General features: G+C 44.8%; 1 protein-coding gene across 1 annotated transcript in view; it reads right to left on the reverse strand.

Moving 5' to 3' along the window:
* The window catches only part of GALNT12 (polypeptide N-acetylgalactosaminyltransferase 12), a 465,398-nt gene that overhangs the window by 97,920 nt on the left and 348,676 nt on the right, over positions 1-18,802 (reverse strand). Inside the window, exon 8 of the mRNA XM_044065498.1 lies at positions 6,372-6,485. Coding sequence (XP_043921433.1) covers positions 6,372-6,485 — 114 coding nt within the window. The remainder of the gene's footprint in view (positions 1-6,371; positions 6,486-18,802) is intronic.

Consider the following 18,802-nt stretch of genomic DNA (forward strand, 5'->3'; position numbering starts at 1 on the left):
ACATCTGAAGGTCAGGGGGACGGAGGCGGGGAACGGTTGCAGACAAATGAAGTTTACCTACTCAGATGGAATGTTATGGTGAGTACATAACTTCTTAATCTGAAGTAGTTAACTTCATTTGGTCTGCAACCTGTGGGACAGAGTCCCCAGCTAGCTACCTAAACCTTGGGCGGCCTTCATGGAAGGATATTCCGGAGCACTGCAGAGCCAAAAGTTCTCCCTCTGGAGGTAATGTCCAATTTATAATGATTGATGAAGGTATGAGATGAGGCCCAGGTGGCTGCTGAACAGATATCATCCAAGGAAAGCCTGGATTTAAAGGTGGCAGATGTAGCCATAGCCCTAGTTGAATGGGCAAGAACTCCTTGAGGTGCGGGCCTGCCGGAATTTTGATACGCTGTAATAATACACTGTGAAATCCATCTCGATAAAGAAACCTTCGAGACCGGTTTACCTACATTAAATATGGCAAAGGAGATGAACTGGTCGGATTGTCTATGACCAGATGTCCTATGAATGTAAAATCTAAGTTGTCTGTGCACGTCCAAAGAATGTAGTCTGTACTCCCCTTTGTTCTGGTAGTAAGGAAAGAAGACCGGCAAACTGATAGATTGGTTAATACTAGATTCAGAAACTACCTTCGGGAGGAAGGAGGGATTGGTCCTGAGGTAAACCCTATCCTTGTGAAAGGCTAAGTATGGGGGTTTCACAGAAAGAGCTTGCAATTCAGATACTCTCCTGGCTGAAGTAATAGCCACAAGAAAGGCTGTTTTCCAAGACAAATATTTGAGGTCTACTGAAGATGCCGGTTCAAAGGGAGGGGCTGTCAGGGCTTGTAATACCAAGGTCAAATCCCATGGAGGTACCGCTTCCTTTATTGGAGGTCTAAGAAGAAAGGTGCCCTTTAGGAACGTTTTGCACAATTTTGTAGTAATCAAAGGGCCCATTTCAGTACCTACGTGGTAATGACAGATAGCTGCTAACTGAACCTTAACCGTAGAACAGCTAGCTCCGTCATTAAAAAGACCTGAAATAAAGTCTAGCACTGCAGGCAAGGGGGCTGTAAAAGGGTCCAAATTATGGCGTTCTGCCCAGATAGAGAAACGCTTCCATTTACTACCATAGACCTGCCTAGTAGAGGGCTTGTGTGCTGCTACTAGGATAGTTTTAACTGGAGAAGAGATACCGGGAGTCCTAGCTACAAGTGGAACTGGAGCAGCCAAGCCGTAAGCTTGAGGCTGGCCAGGTCGGGAAGTGGGAGCCCCTGGGGGTGGGAGATTAGATCCGGAAGGGGATCTAGAATCCAGGCGGATTCACTCGATGAGACCAGAGGTAAGGGAACCAAGCTTGGCAAGGCCAGAATGGGGCAATGAGGATCATCCTGCTCCTCAACCGACTGGCTTTCTGAAGAAGTTTCAGCATGAGGGGAAGAGGAGGGTAGGCATAGAGAAGACCGGGTGGCCAAGCATGCACCAAGGCATGCCTCGGGGCTTCCCCGGCAGGGGGAATGAGAGCAAAGTAATTATTGCATTTCGTGTTTGAGGGAGATGCGAAAAGATCGCAACAGGGCTTCCCCCAAATGGCAAAAATTCGACTCGCTACTCGAGGATTGAGGGACCACTCGTAAGGTGAAAGGATGGTGCGACTCAGTCTGTCCGCCAGGATGTTGGTCTGTCCCAGAATGTGCGTTGCAATGAGAAAGCGGTTGGTGGAGATCGCCCATTCCCACACTCTCATGGCTTCTCGACAGAGTGGGTAAGACCTGGTTCCCCCTTGTTTGTTGATATACCATACCACAGACATACCGTCTGTCTGGATTGCAATTGTTCCTACAGGCAGAAGGCTCTGAAGTGCTTGCAATGACAAGAGCACTGCCCTCATCTCTAGAACATTTATGTGCAATAAGGTCTCCGAATCGTTCCACGTGCCTTGGACTGTCCTGCTCGAATAATGCCCCCCCCCACCCAAGATGAGAGGCATCCATGGTCACCGTGGCGAGAGGGGGGGCCGTGGCAAAGGGGCATCCCACCTGGAGGTCCGGCGATTGAATCCACCAAACGAGAGCCCTCTTGCAGGCCCTGCTGAGAGAAATGGGGTGACTCAAGGGGTATTGATGAAGGGACCATTGGACTTGGAAAGTCCACTGTAAAATCCTCATGTTCAGACACGCCATGGGAAGAAGGTTTATAGCGGCTGCCATGGACCCCAGGGCCCTCAGAACCAATCCCGCCGGAGGTTTTGAAGATTGAAAGATGGCCCGCACATGTGCCCTCAAAGTGTGCAACCGGTCGGGGGTTAAGAAGACTAGTTGCCTGTTGGTGTCCAGTCTGGCCCCGATAAAATCTATCACCTGAGTCGGGGTGAGAGAGGACTTGTCTGAGTTTATAGTGATCCCTAGTTGCGGAGCAAGGTTGAGAAAGTAGTCCCTGGCTAAGCATAGTAGATGCCTTGTCGGGGCGGTGAGGAGCCAGTCGTCCAGGTACGGGAAGACCTGCATTCCCTGGAGTCTCAGGTGGGCCGCTATCACTGCTAATACCTTGGTGAACACCCTAGGGGCTAAGGTGAGACCAAAGGGGAGGACCCTGAATTGGTAATGACCGGCTCCAAGACGGAAGTGGAGAAACCTCTTGGACCGTTCATCCATCAATATATGGTAGTACGTGTCCTTGAGGTCTATGGAGCACATCCAGTCGTTCTCCCGCAAGAGGGGGAGAATAGATTGAAGAGTGACCATCCGGAACTTTTCTTTGGTTACTGACAGATTTAGTAGGGAAAGATAGAGGACGGGCCTTAGGTCCCCCGTCTTTTTTGGCACCAAAAAGAACCTGGAGTAGTAACCCGATCCGGACTGGCCTGGGGGGACTTGCTGGATGGCTCCTTTTTCTAAAAGCAGCCGAATTTCCGCAGCTGCTGCCTCCATCTGATTGGGTGGAACATCGGGGAGGTGTCCTGGGGTATCGGGAATGAAGGAAAAGGGAATTCTGTATCCTCTGGATATGATACGAAGCACCCAGCGGTCTGTTGTAATGGACTCCCAAGCTGCCAGGTGCCTCGAGAAGTGCCCCCCAACTGCCACCAGAGTGGAGCAGTTGGGCAACCCCTCAGGGTTGCTGTGTGGGCCAATCAGAGAAGGCTTCTCTGGACCCAAAGTTTCTCAGGCCCCCTCTGCCTCCAGGGCAGTGTCCACCCTGTCCTCCTCTGCCGCTGAAGGACTGGGAGTCCGGAGCGGGCTGGGATTGTTGCGACTTTCGGAACCACATCTTCTTCTGTCCCTTTTGGTTCTTGGAGAAGGACCTCTGGGGAGCAGAGAAGCGGACTCCGACGGCAGACAACGTCTTCCCGTCATTTTCGCTCTGGACCAAAGTCTCGCGAACTGTCTTGCCAAATAGGGCAGAACCATCGAAGGGGGAATTCGCAAAGGATGCCTTGAAGGGTTCCGCGAAATCACAATATCAGAGCCAGGCCTGGCACCTCATAACTAGGCCTGCTCCTCTGGCTCTAGCGGCTCCCTCTGTAGCATGGGATAAAAGCTGCATAGAGGTGTTGGATATAGACCTAAGAGTGGCCATGTGAGTGGAGTACAACTGTTTGTCCTCTCCCGACATGGACTCTGGGGTCGATGCAGCGTACTCTTTGATAAGGTCTCGCTGAAGTCGAATCACATGTGCCATGTAGTTCAGGGACCTTACAGAGAAGGTCGCTGAACTAAAGACCCGCTTCCCGATACGGTCCATCAAGTGAGACTCCTTGCTCGGGGGATGGACCGAGGGACTCCCTTGGGCTAACTCCCTCTTGGTGGCTGCCGCCACCATCATGGCATCTACGGGGGGTCCCTTGCTCCAATGGGATTTCTCTGCCGGGGGGCTCAGGATCTTGTCAGGAGGTTTGGGGACTGGCTCCACAGTGTCCGGCTCCTTCCACGCCCTAGTGGTGATAAGGTCCACTAAGGGGTCGGCCGGAGGGGACACCCAAGAAGTAGATGGGCCTGCTTCGAACGCCTCCAGGAACACGGATTCGTCCGAGGAAGCCTTGGGGGCAGACCACCCCCCTCTTATCCTAAGCATTTCCATGATGTCTCCGAAGGAGACATCCTCGGGGGGGTGACCTTGGGAAGCCTTCCCCCTCATCCAAATCCGTGTCTTCTGTCAAGGACTCGGGGGAGTCCACGTGCCTCCTCTTACACTTCCGCTTGTGAGGAACATCCTCGGGGGGACTGTCCGAGGACGACTCACCAGCAACGTCTTGTTCCAGGGGAACGACCTGAGACGTCAAAGCAGGCTGTCCCTGTGGCCGGGCGACAGAAGCCCTACCCAAATGAGAGGGAGTGCGGGATGGAACCGTAGCAGGGAGCGGGGGCCTGGATGCACTCAACAGAGCCCTCTCCACCACATCGAAGGCCGAGGGAGAGCCACTCTCTCTAGGATCCGATGGATGGATCAGAGCCGGCGCCGAGACCATCAGATCTGAAGGGCCAGTGTGTTCCGACCTGGACGGAGCCGAAGGCACACTAAACCCCTCGGATCCGAAGCTCAGAGCACGGCTCCGAGAGCTCGGATCTGACAAGGACGGATCCGGTAAACTCGAAGGAAGAGTCGGAGCCAAAGTACCAGATACTGTTGGCGCTGAACCACCCCCGGCTCCGAGCGCTCTGAATCCAGGAGGTGGGTCGGAGAAGGAGCTATCGGGGCAAAGAAGGGTGTTGAGCTCCCCCCCAGAGGGGGGGGGCAGGAGCACTCCCATCTGCATTTGGGCCTGGATGAACCTTTGCATCACCCGGTCCAAATCAGCTTCAGAAAGGCTATGCGTTGATCTCAACGAGGCCATCGCCTCGATGACCTCGACGGAGATCGGGTCTCCTCCTCCTCGGGTCCCGGTGAGAAGCATGGAGACTGGAGCCGAGAAGGAGGAGACTTGGAAGCCGTGGAGGGAGAAGCCTGCTTAGCCGGGGGGGGCCGAAGCAGAGGCCTTGGCCCACCGCTTGTGGTGCTTCTCCCTCCGTTTTTCTTTCCTGGCCTCCCTCTCCTCCGGCGCCGAAGCGAGAGATTGAGTCCCGGCTGGAGGGAAAGAGGCAGGAGTGACCGCCACCGAGGCCTGGGAGGAGGCCACAGAAGCACTGGAGGCCGAAGCCGAATCCGGGGGCGAAAGTTCCGCCAGGATCAGCTTAGACCTCCGTTCCTTCAGTGCCCTGGGGTTGAACACCGCACAGATAGTGCATCCAGAGGAAAGGTGTTCAACCCCAAGGCACCGGACGCACCGAGTGTGGCCATCCACCGGGGAGAGCTTATGGCCACACTCGGTGCACTTAGAAAAGATTGGTTTTGGGGCCTCAGACATTCTAAAGAAAACACACTCGTTAGGCCCCAAACACACCACACACAGAACTAAGTACCAGCAAAGGGGAGGGAGGGTAAATTTAACTAAAAAGATTTAACTACAAGGATTTAACCAAAGGGAAACCTAACCACAACACACTCGTACACTGAAAAGTAACAGAAAAAAGGTTTTAAATTTCTCACAAACTCTACAAAGCCCCTACGAACCAGGAGCTCAAAACCTAGCTGCTGACCAGAAGCACGGCAAACTAGATCTGGGGTCAGTCAGGGTTGGCAGGGGATTATGGGTAAGGGGAGGAGCTAGGAGCTCGGATCTAAGCTTTGTAAAGTTGCCGGCTCGGATCCGAGGTTGGATCCGTATCCCACAGGTTGCAGACCAAATGAAGTTAACTACTTCAGATCAATGGCTCTGGTGATGAGTAAGCAGAGTAGAGGAGGATGGCAATTTGTGGCTAGTGTTGGCTTGCCCATCCTGGAGGTGGGCACAATGTGTAAATCCATCCCCAGCAAGTAGAAGCTTGCAGCCAATGCAATGGTAAAAGTGGGGGTGAGAGCTTTGTTCTAACAAGCCAGTAATGGTAGCCTTCATTAATGTGTCTGTATGCCCAAATGTGTGTGTGTGTGTGTGTGTGTGTGTGTGTGTGTGTGTGTGTGTGTGTGTGTGTGTGTGTGTGTGTCTCTAAGAAAGCACATGCACAGAGAGGGTACGAGTACAGTAGACTATCATGACGATGCAAATGCCCATGTCAGCCAGTCAGGGGTGAAGTTAGAGTAATTAAAAATGGTCTCGCAGCCTGTACTGGTACAAGCAGACTGGGGTACAAACAAGTTAGATGACTGCCAGGATAGCAGGCCTTTCTGTTGGCTCTCACCTTCATCTTGGGGATACCCACTACAGGGAAACAAATGAGTTCAAAATTGATAGAAGGGGTTTTGATGGTTTGCAGGCATGGAGAGAAAAATACAAGAAAAAAAAATCAAGCTTCAAAGTACTTTCTTTGAGGCTAGAAGGAATTATACATCAAAACAGTATCTTACCTGATTCTGCCCCATACCATGACATGGGTACAGTATGACCCTACTCCCTACAACACGATGCTCATCTGGAGGATTATAGTCAAAGCAATAATCATGCATGCCTTTGTTTTTCAGCTAAAAGAAAAGATGACTAAATATTAGATAATGTTTTGATACGGGTGAAAAAAGTTTATTACAAACACTAGTAATTTCATTTCAATAAAATTATGCTCAGTAAACTTTTTTTTAACACTGCCAAACATAAATTTTGTACATGAAATTATTATAAATAAAAAAATAGCATTACAGCTGTAACATTAATTTAATACACTGTGCTCTAGTTTCAAAGCAGAGAGTAGTCACAAGATGCTTCTGTGAAGTGCTTACAGTAAACACACATGTAAATCCATGACATCAGATGACCTCTGAACTTGTTCTTGGTTGATGTATGACTTGGGGGCATTCTGTCTCCTGCTACTGTCAGCATGGCTATATTTCTATTTAGTTCCTGTGGGGATTGGGGTTCCTTCAGCTGGCACATGCTGTTATCTCAAGCATCAAACTAGTATACATGGCTGATTGTCACTACCTGTATCTGCCAGCTCAACCACATAGCAGGAAAACAAATGAAAACAACAGTCTATAAGGATTTATTTATTTATTATGTATTAACATTTGTTTACTGGAAAGTCTGACTTGGAACAAAGCCAATTTTCAGCAGAGGCCCGGGGAGAAATGCTCTAGATGTATATCTTTACAACGTGGGAGGAAACCGGAGTGCCCAGAGGAAACACACACGAATGCAGGGAGGACTTGCAGACTCCACACAGAAGGCACCACAGCTGAGAATAGAACCGAAGAACCTCTTGCTGTGAGGCAACAACAACCGTTATACCACTACGCTGTCATAAGTATAACTATATATTTGCCCAAATAACTGCAAACTCCCAACAACAGATACTTGATGGTGGGTATATCAAGACAAACAGATAGCAGGACAGCAATTAATATCCATGGGGGAGGAATCCCTCACAAATTAATATACATATATATATATATATATACACACATATATATATATATATATATATATATATATATATATATATATACACACATACACACACATAAATATATATATATATATATATATATATATATATATATATATATATATATATAAACATCTGATATGGAGAGTTCTGTTCAGTGGGTTAATGTTTAGGAAGAATCACCAACGGTATGCAAAGCACTAAGAGTCAGTGAAGGGATAAAAGGTCATAAGGCCAAATGTCATAAGCCTTCAGAATTGCAATGTGTGAAGCCGTCCCCTCCAAGTCTGTGCCATCTATTTTATCAATGAGTTTACAAAGAAAAAGCATTCAAGAAAAAGCAATTCTTAGTTCTGAGTGTAGTCTACATTCAGTAATAAAGTGGTGAAATGGAGATGTTTTTCTAAATGACTAAATTAAGGACTAAATCTGCATGGCAACCACTACAAGCTAAACAAACAGATAAGGAAAAAGGAGGCGACTCTGGCATCAGCATGTTACTATAACCATTGCCAAGCATGATGTGAACACATGCACCCCTGCAAGTATGCCAAATGGAGTACTTTGCACTAGAAGTACATGAACTGCTAGGCAATTACAGGTAACCTCATGTGGCTCCAAATGGTCCTGATTTGCCTTCTGGAATCCATACCATTCTTCACTATGGTGTAACAAGGGGCTAAAGGACTAAAAGGTGACCCTACCAAACTTAACATAACAGGTACACTTCGTGATGGCACTTTACTGCAGGACATTATGACCTACCTGAAATTCAGAAAGGTTAGACACACAGAAACTTAAGAACCTGAAAGGTGGTGAACCAGTAATGTATGCTTGGGATACTTGGATGTGGAAACCAGTAAGGTGGGAAGGTCTGATACTTAATGCCCTATGCAAAAGCACTGACAAAGTTTCTTATGCAGCCCAGCTTAGACAAGAAGAAAGATTGTGAAACATAGTTTCCTCATTATGGGCAAAGCTTTGAAACAGTGCTGAAGGCCCTCAGTGGGTTCCTAGTACCCATGCTAAATGACATTTCACCCATAAAATGAAATTTAAGAATATGACACCTGAAAATCCTAATAGAATGAAAGCAGGCTTAAACAACTGCCTTTCCCCAAACAGATACCCACAGCAGCTGTCAAAGAAGCTACATATGTGGCATGAGGCCTATAAAAAGCATAGCAATTCATCTTTCTTAGTACTAAGCAGGGTAACGTCTGCATTGCCTTTACTGGTAAGTGACCTGGACAGATGAAGAAACTCTATAAAGGCTTGAAAGACTACATAGGCTTGAAGTGGGCCATACCCAACACATTATTAATGGACTTTTTATGAAATGCAGTCATATATTAAGGCTAAAGAGCAACTGTGAAAACCACCATCTCTTTTCAGTAAGAATTTATGAATGGAAAGTGTTGTGACATCCCATGACAGTACAAAAGCATACATAAAAGCACTGCATCCACTAATCTGAATCCAACCACTAAGGACTAATATATATGACAGAAAGTTAAGATAAAAAAACATACTTGCACAAGGGTAGATATGTTTAATCCATATGACTGCCTAACTTGTAGGGAACTCCAAAAAAATAGCCAATGGATGAAAAAGTTGTTCAAACTCAGGACAACAGAAGGTGACAAATACCCAGTGAGAAGGTTGTTTTCATAGTACACAGCTGTTGTATCTAATAGCAGTAATTATCCTCAGTGGGTATACAATTGGAAAGAATCTCAAGCAAAGAATCAGCTGGTGCTAAAGATAGATGACTAGGCAAAAGCTCAGAACCAAAGCTATAACCAGAAAGTGCCAAATGGCATTTTTCTGAGTCACAGTCCAACCAATAATAACTGGAGAAGGTGGAAAATGATGATCAAAAGGCTGCAACATAAATGTTAGCAAACAGGTTTCTTTGCAAGCAGTGGAAGGTGCCAGACCCCCTTGTGGAGTGGCCTTTGAAAGCAGCATTTTACAGTGGGTAGTGAGCTGAAATGGTGTCAAACGCTGTATCAGCAATTTACTTAAAAATGGTTTGCTTAGCACCTGCTGCCACCTCTCTCCATAAAACAAAGGAGAAGAAAGTACAGTTGGGTAAGTAAACTTACCATAACAGTAGACATTCTAATAACTCACTTTTGCAGTAGCCTAAGCTACTTGGGTCCTAACCGTGAGCTTCCAAAGCTTTATGGCGTCCTCCATGGGCCCCAACTCCCAGCAACTTGAGTGGTGTACAAATTTCTTCAGAGCATTTTTGCCTAAAAAAAAAGTGGGCAAGAGCCCTGAAAGAATAATAACAGGAAACCAAACCAACAGTAAATTACATACACAAGGGTATATACATCCATACCCTGGTAATACAAAAGGAAACCGGGGAAAGTAAAGGAGCCTTCTACTTAATGCACTACCAAAGGAATATCATTCAGATATAAAGTGGTAATTGCCCTCTCATTTTCAGCACTGATTAGACCAATAAGTGAATACAACACTCCCTTTGGGGTGTTCCTCACTAAACATACTAAACAATTTTAAAGACCCCTGAGGATCCTATCTAAAATTATTGAAATACTAGACTGTGCCTTTTTTCAGTGTCTTACACACTGTTCAGAGATCTATGCCTCACCTTCCATGCCATTAGGGACCCAGTGGTCCCTAGATCTCAAACAGTCCCTCAAATACTATAATCAAGTATCTAAACCTCCATCAGTAGATTAATAAAACATGATGACCAGACAGGTTCATTATTCAGTAAATCTCCCACCTCTGGAACAGACTTCCCCTGCAGATCAAGCAGTGTGATACACTATTGTCCTTCAAACAGGACCTGGTTGCTTGAATGGGCTTGATTGGTTTAGCCCTCCTTGAGAAGGGAGGTACAATCTAAGGGTGGGTATCGGGAAGGTGTAATGGTCATAAGACTCAGTTGCCTTGAATTTCCCTATGTTTCCTATGTTACACATATTTAATAGAAGAGTTTTTCTTTAAATTAAATATTGTAAGCATTAATGAGAGCATACTTCCAAGATTTCCCCAAGCACTTCCTTTCTTAGATTTTTCAACTTTCCTCTTGTTTTATGTTATTTTGTAATAGTCTGATTACAATTAGAAATACCACTATAAAAACAAATATATTCAATATTTCAGTAAAGGAAATCTAAAAGCAGAAGTGATATTAATGCAAAGCTGCTTGGTATACTTCAAAATGAACTGGAGTATTGACAGTGTTCAAATTAAATGAAAAAAGTACAGTTTTGTACCTACCATAAATGTAGATGTCCGAACTGGATAGCATCTGCAGTCATAACAAATGGGTTGTCCTGTCGTCAGGCAGCCCTTCGGTCGGCCGGATTCCAAAGTCCGGGTCCGGCTTCGGCTGATGTCGCACTTCACCCGACGTCATCTCTGCTGGTCTTCGGGTATAAAGGCATCAGCCGACGCCATTTTCCTCAGTGTTTCTTGCCCCAGATGCCAATTGCCCTCTTGGAAAGCTAAATTTTGGATAAATGCCAATGTTTCCAAAATAGTAGAAGGCAAACACAAAAATAAACATGTATGTACATATATACAAACAAATACACCATAAGAGACTCCCCCCCCCCAGCTAGCTATTAGGAGGGTAAATACCCTAGGAATACCGCAGAGGGGAAGGAGGGAGGGTAATCCTGACTGCAGATGCTATCCAGTTCGGACATCTACATTTATGGTAGGTACAAAACTGTACTATGTCCTTCATGGATGCATCTGCAGTCATAACAAATGGGTAGAATACCATAGCCAAACTAGGGAGGAGGAATAATAATTATGGTGTAGTCAGGATCCCTTGCAGAACAGCAGTGGCAAACCCTGCTCGGGATCTAGAATATAGAGGTAAATTATAATGCTTGGCAAATGTATGCACGGAGGTCCAAGTAGCCGCCTCAATAATGTCCTTGGTTGCCACTCCTCTTAAGAAAGCTGTGGTAGTGGCTGTAGCCCTTGTAGAATGAGGTCTTATGTTCTGTGGAATTGGTTTTCCATGGTAGGAGTAACAGAATCTTATGCAATTTCCTATCCATTTGGAGATTGTCTGTTTGGAAATTGCTTTTCCTTCCCTTCCTGTTGCATAGGCTACAAAGAGCTGGTCAGTTTTTCTGTTACCTTTGGTTCTGTCCAGGTAGTAGCGTAACTGTCTATGTACATCCAAGGTATGCATTATTCTTTCACCTCTGTTTTGTGGATTGGGAAAGAATGTAGGTAGGTGGATTGCCTGGTTTAAAGACACTCTGGATACCACCTTAGGCATAAATGTAGGATTAGTTCTCATGGACACCCTATCTTGATGGAAAATTAGGAAGGGTTGCACTGCCATTAAGGCCTGTTATTCCAAAACCCTCCTTGCTGAAGTAATAGCCAGTAGGAAAGCAGTTTTCCATGATAGGTGTTGTAGATCTGCTGTTGCTGCTGGTTCAAACGGAGGGAGTGTCAACTTTTCTAGTACAAAATTCAAGTCCCATGCTGGTAATGGTGGTTTCCTTGGAGGTTTCACATTCTTGATCCCTCTGAGGAACTGCCTGAGTAGAGGGTGTGAAAAGACAGGAGGATCAAAGCTGTATTCTGCTGAAATAGCTGATGCATGTATCTTGATGGAGGAATAGGACAGGCCTGTATGTGGAAGCTCTGCCAAGTACTCCAGAATGTTAGCAATATCTATGTTCGACACATCTTTTCCTCTTTCAGTACTCCAAATGATGAACCTTTTCCATTTTCCTGCATAGTTCCTTCTTGTTGAAGGTCTGCGGGCTTCAAGGATAATGTCTTTAACCCTTTGTGAAAGGTCTGGATTAGTTACTGCTATGTGATGTTCCAGGCAGTTAGTTGCAAGGTTTTTAGGTTTGGATGTATGATGTTGTAGTTGTTCTGAGTTAACATCAGAGGCATCAGGGGTATTGACCACATTTTCTCCCGAGACATGCTCCTCAGCAATGGGTACCAGTGTTGTCTTGGCCAGTTTGGAGCTATCAGAATTATCCTTGGACATTCCTCTTTGATTTTCAGTAGTACCTTGTGCATCAAGGGAAGAGGTGGAAATGCATATGCTGTCAGGCCTTTCCAGCTGAAGGATAGAGAGTCCACCTGCCATGCAAGTGGGTGAAATGTCCTTGTGCAGAATTTCTTGAGCTGGTGATTTTGTGGGGAAGCGAATAGATCTATTTGTGGCATTCCCCATTTCTTTGTGATGGCCTTGAAGATGTCCGGGTGTAGCATCCATTCGTGAGCATCCGAGGTGGTTCTGCTTAAAATGTCTGCTAGGGTGTTCTCTTTTCCCGGTACAAATATTGCCTGTAACTGGATGTTGTAGCTGAGAGCCAGATTCCAAAGGTCCAAAGTCATTCTGCATAGGGGGTAAGAATGAGTGCCTCCCTGTTTGTTGATGTACCACATGACTGTGGTGTTGTCTGTCCTTATCATCAAATGGCCTTCTTGGAGGAATGGTCTGAATTTTAGGATTGCCAGTTTTACTGCCAGCATTTCTTTTTGGTTTATGTGCAGGTGCAGTTGGTCCTGAGTCCACAGTCCTTGTACGCATTTGTCCAACATGTGTGCCCCCCATCCTAAGTCTGAGGCATCCGTTGTGATGGTTTGGTTTGCTGGAAGGTTGTGGAAGGGTAAGCCTGGGTTTGACTGGCATGCCCGAGCCCACCATAGGAACTCCTGTTTTAAGCATGGGATTAGTGGTATTTCTGTTTCTAAGCTGTGTCTGTGTTGAGACCATAAATTCTTTAGGTACCACTGTAACTTTCTCATATGCAGTCTGGCATGTGGGACCAAGATTATGCATGATGCCATGAAGCCCAAGGCCTGCAGAACTTTTCTTGCTGTTAGTTTGTTCTGCTTTGTTAATGCCAAGAAGTAAAGAGGGAGTTCTTTTGTTTTTCTGCAGTTAGGAATGCCATCTGTTTTACCGTGTCCAATTCCGCGCCCAAGAAAGTTCTTGTCTGGGATGGTATCAGCCTTGACTTTTGTAAATTGACTGTGTATCCCAGGGCTTGTAGCAAGTAAATGACCCTTTGTAAATCTGTTGTCAGCTTGCTTTTGTTGTCCGCTTGTAACAGGCAGTCGTCCAGGTATGGATAAATTTGGATTCCCTGTACTCTGCAGTGAGCGATTACTGATGCCAGGCATTTTGTGAATACTCTGGGCGCAGTAGATAAGCCAAAGGGCAATGCTGAGAATTGATAATGCTCTGATCCTGCAAGAAATCTGAGGTATCTTCTGCAATTTGGTCGAATGGGGACGTGCAGGTATGCCTCCTTGAGATCTAGAGTTACCAGCCAACACTCCTTGCCCAGCATGGGAAGAAGTTGCTGTAGGGTCAGCATTTTGAATTTTGGGACAATGATGTATGTGTTTAAGATGGACAGGTCGAGAATAGGTCTCCAGTTTTTCTCTTTTCTTGGTACTAGGAAGAGTCTGGAGTAGAATCCTTTGCCCTGTTCTGTTATTGGCACCCTTTCCACAGCTCTCATCTTTATTAATTCCGCTATCTGGTGCAGGGCTTCTATTTTTTGATTTGGGGGCAGGTTTGGCATTCCTCTTTTTGCTGGTAAAGTGTGAAAGTGGAACCGGTAGCCTTGGTCTATGGTTTGCAAAATCCACTTGTCTTTTGTAATATAGTGCCAATTTTTTGAGAATAAGGCTAACTTTCCGCCTAATGGTGCTGCTATTTGCTTCCTGGTAGGCGGAGTCAGAGCCAAGTCACTGTGATTGTCCTGTTGCAGTGGCAGTGGTTGTGTCTGTGCCTCGGTTATTGCCTTGCCACTGTCGTCCTCTGTAGGCACCTCCTCTGGATTGATTTCTGCCCCTAGAGCGTCTGTTCCTGCCCCTTTGTGATCTTGTGGAGTCAGGAAAGGACCAATTTTTGGCAGGCCAGTTCCTGCTAAACCTTGGGGCTGAACCTGTAGGAAATCTTTAACTGTTTGTACAGATTTTGCCTTCTCTTCCATTTTCTTCATTACCTGCTGGGCAGGTTCCCCAAATAGACTGGCCTTATCCATAGGAGCATCCAATAGCTTAGCTTTAACATGATCCGGTAAGACCTGTTCTTTCAACCATGCATGCCTTCTTATCACAGTGCCAGTCATGGCTGATCTAAATGAAGCCTCCAGTGCATCATAGCCACATTTTAAAGAATGGTTACTAACCTGTTGGATGTTATTCACCATTTCTAATACATATTTCTTATCTAAGATTCATCAGAGGACAGTTTTTTAATTAACTGATCAAGCATAAACTCTTGGTATTGAATCATGTGAAACTGACAGTTTAAAGCTCTAGCTGAGAGAGTAGCAGAGGTGTAGACTTTTTTCCCCCATCTCTCTAAGGACCTGGATTCCCTTTCAGAGGGAATAGGGTTTTTTGCTGTGGTCGAGGCAACTGCCTTAGGCCCCTGGGATATAGTTTCGGGGTCTGCAAGCGGGGCCTTGTATAGGTGGTGATGAGTGTCTGGCACCCTGTAAAATCTATCTGGTTTGGCAGGGGCTCGAGGTAAAGAATCAGGTGCAGTGCAGACATCATTAAATGCATCGTCCACAACAGATAGGACAGGAGGTATAGCTAAGGGCCTATGTTGTGGTAAGTGCAGAAAAGTCCTAAGCCTTTTTCTTGAATCTGAGAAATCTTGTCCCTGCCATTGGAATTGTTCTCTCATGGCATGTAGAGTTTCCCCAAAGGAGAATTCCTCTGGTGGAGAGGCAGCTGGGATGGATTCTTCAGCATCTGAATCTTCATAATTGGAAAAAGGAGCCTCTGGCTGGTCTGTAATGTCTGAGTCATCCGCAGAATCATCAGAGGACACAGGCTCGGGGGGCTCTGCTCTAGGTCTCTTTTCTGGGGGCTGAGAGGCCCTGTCTGGGTGAGATTGGGATCCCCTAATTAAGGATATTAAATCTTCTGCCAGAGTAAGCATTTGTGAACTAGAAGTGGGCCTGAGTGAGGGTGGTTTAACAGGCCCTGATTTAGCTGATTTGGCTGCTTTAGCCCTGGCAAAGGCCTTAATAGACATGGCTGCAGGAGGCCTAGCAGCACTACGTGCTGGGGTAGAGATATTCAAAGGGATGGTGTCTGAAAGATCAGTAGGAGCCGCAGTTGCAGGCAAAGTTTCTGAGGCTGATTCAGATAAGGTAGCAGGAGCCTCGGTAGTAGTCATGGATTCGGCTGAAGATTGACCAGTTTTCTCGGTTTCGGCCGAAACCGAGACACTCGCGGCTTGCTTAACCGTGGTTTCGGCCGAAACCGCGGACCGCGAGTGTCGTTCCTTTTCTTTGTGTTTTTTAACAATTTGGGTAGTCGGAGGATCCGACGGCATAATGTACGCAAAATCTGAGCCGAAAAACTGTTCAGCAAACTCCGACCGACACCTAAGCGTTCGTCGGTTGAAGGAAGCACAGGCCGAACAGGCTGCTACGTCGTGGTCTGGGCCTAAGCAAGGCAAACAGTAAGAGTGGAAATCTTTATGAGGTATTTGTTTCCCACAAGTTAAACAGTTATTGACTTTTTCTGACATCGGCTGAGGCAAGAAAGAGTCCCCAACGGGGTACTTAGCTTTTAGAAGTCTTGAAGTAGTATTCGGTAGTAGTAATCTCTGGATCTGACCGACCGGCACTTGCGAACAGCTTCTGCTTGGGCGCCACGGCAAGAAAGACTGAGGAAAATGGCGTCGGCTGATGCCTTTATACCCGAAGACCAGCAGAGATGACGTCGGGTGAAGTGCGACATCAGCCGAAGCCGGACCCGGACTTTGGAATCCGGCCGACCGAAGGGCTGCCTGACGACAGGACAACCCATTTGTTATGACTGCAGATGCATCCATGAAGGACATCTGTATGTTTTATATAATTATGATAATAATATTTACAAGCGTTGCCTTCTCATTCTTTTAAAGAATTAATGTTAACATGAGCTGACAGTTATATTGTCATTGGGCTATATTTCTACATTCATTTTCTATTTCTTTTGTCTTTAGACACTTGGGGAAAAAGATGAAGAATTATAACTTTTCCTTCCATTGAACCAGCAGAAACGTTGGGTTAAACACCATTCTTGAAGAATACTTTTTCCAGCAGATGTTACATCTGCTAGGAGGATATCAGAGTTGCAAATTATTGAGTGTAAATCACCTTACTTGTTATTCCATAATGAACAGATCAGTGAAGATGAAGCAAAGTTTGTGCCAAAAATATTAAGTCAGCAGTTTCTCTCAGTCACTCTGTACAATCTTGTAGCATGATGGTGTACCTCATTTGCCTCTGCTGGATGTTAGCTACACAGCTGAAACATTAATATCAGAAGGATTAATGAAATCATCATAAAAACGATAATCTTAAAGAAGGCCTACCAGTCACCGAGCACACACTTTCTAACTGGTTGTTTCAAAGTATCGCCTTGTCATATGACAAGTATAATATGGGCAAGTCAAAATAAAATGACATGTCACAAGGGCAGCAGCTATATCTTCAGGATGTCTTAGAAATGTTTCTGCTCAAGAGATTTAAGAACCTGCAACATGAACTACTGTCCACAACTTCAAAAAGTATTGTAAGTTGGATGCACATTCCAATGAGAGGATAGATTTTTGGAATGGTTGTCCTACAGCGCATCATTAATGCTTCATTCAACTATGGGTATCATAACACTGCTTGGCAATCTTCCTACATGTTATAATTTACTGCTACACTGACCCTCCCCCAATAAAACAGCATAAATGTATGGTACTTAGCATAAACAGCGGATCGTTGAGGAGGAGGCACTGTAAAGCTACCCTTCCTCCATTCCCTTTACTATTGCTACTCATATTTTTTTTACTAATGTCAGTTTACTACAGTTAATTTTCTGCATTGTAATAATGTAGCACATTTCTGAAGAAATGTGCTTAAAATGATGTTTATTGCTTGAACATAAACAGCTAAAGAAGTTTGTCACAAAGTTGAAACACATTTAACAACTGTGTGTGCATGCTCATGTGTGTGACAGCACATCTGTGAATGCAAAGTGTACTTCAGCTTTCAAAGGGTCAAACATACACTTCACTTTTGCAGTCTTGTGAGGCAGTGTGTGTGAAATACTAAACCTGTATAACACGTCCTCTACAGTTTATATATGCACTTATTCCTTTTTCAACCTATCTAGGTAGTACACTAGAGCAGCTAAAACTCCATGTACTGCAAAGAATTGTGGGACAGCACTAAATGGTACTACATAGCCTATGAATTATGATTGAGTCTCTGATTATAACTAAGTAGCTCCATATTCTCAAAATGGATGGCAAATTCTGCTACTGAGGTGAATTTTTTTTCATCCATTTCTCAAACATATAGCAACTTGGTTATGATAGCCTCAATAATGATCACTTTTATCTGTCGTATATATTGTGAATGATATGGGCAATGTATAGTTGTATATAGTTTTTGTTGATGTTTGTACAGTGTTCTTCTGTGGTTTGTATTGTTTGTCTATAAGATAATAAAATAAAAAGATTTTCAAAAAAAAAAAATAATGATCACTTTTATCTTCTAAGACTAAGAGATTACTATAATCAGGGCCAAGGCCAGAATGGGTTCAAACAACTGAAGGCTTTTGGCAGCACCTGGTTGTATATGCATGTCTCAAGTATCCAAGGTTTAATGTTACTCTCACAAGATTATCATTGGATTTCATAGTGATGTGGAAGTTAAGGCTGGGATGAAAGAGTATACGATAGGTAAACACAAATGTAACAGTTACGGTGAACTTTTTCCTCAAAGATCTACTGTTATGTTAAGTACCTTACACAAAGCTGAATTCTCCCACACCTGTGAGATAGTGCAACCTTGTGGTTCATATAGTTAGATTGCAGAGGTGGGAGGTAGTAGCTGTTATTAGTTTGTATTTATAGATTTTATCCACTTTTCATTATTCTTTATTTCCTTGTCATGTTTCTGAATTTTGTTTCTTGTAATCTGAGTTATTATGAAGCCTTCCTTTCTGTTATGTTCCACCTCAGATAACTAGCCATAGAACATTTTAACCAATGTTGTGTTGAATAACACATATTAACCAATGCTGTGTTGATAAAGTGTGAAGTGCCTTGGACTGGGTTTTCTGCTGAGAAATTTAGCAGAAATGTGTTAAGTGCTGTTGGATATACACACAAAAGCAATGCACTGCTTTTGATCGCCAGTTAAAGAAAAATTCACACCCTTCTGGCATTAAATAATTTTGCTGAATGTTGTATGTCAAGCAGCATTATTTTTAAACAATTGTATTTATTCATTGCACTACTGATTTGCAATACGACTTCACATACATTAATGACAATGAAACAAGAAATACCACAATAACACTTTCCATTGTTGTGTATGAGCATTATGTACGGTTTCCGTCATA

Source organism: Protopterus annectens, chromosome 3.part0, assembly GCF_019279795.1.
Source record: "Protopterus annectens isolate FY-2018-M chromosome 3.part0, PAN1.0, whole genome shotgun sequence".
Lineage (NCBI taxonomy): Eukaryota > Metazoa > Chordata > Ceratodontiformes > Protopteridae > Protopterus > Protopterus annectens.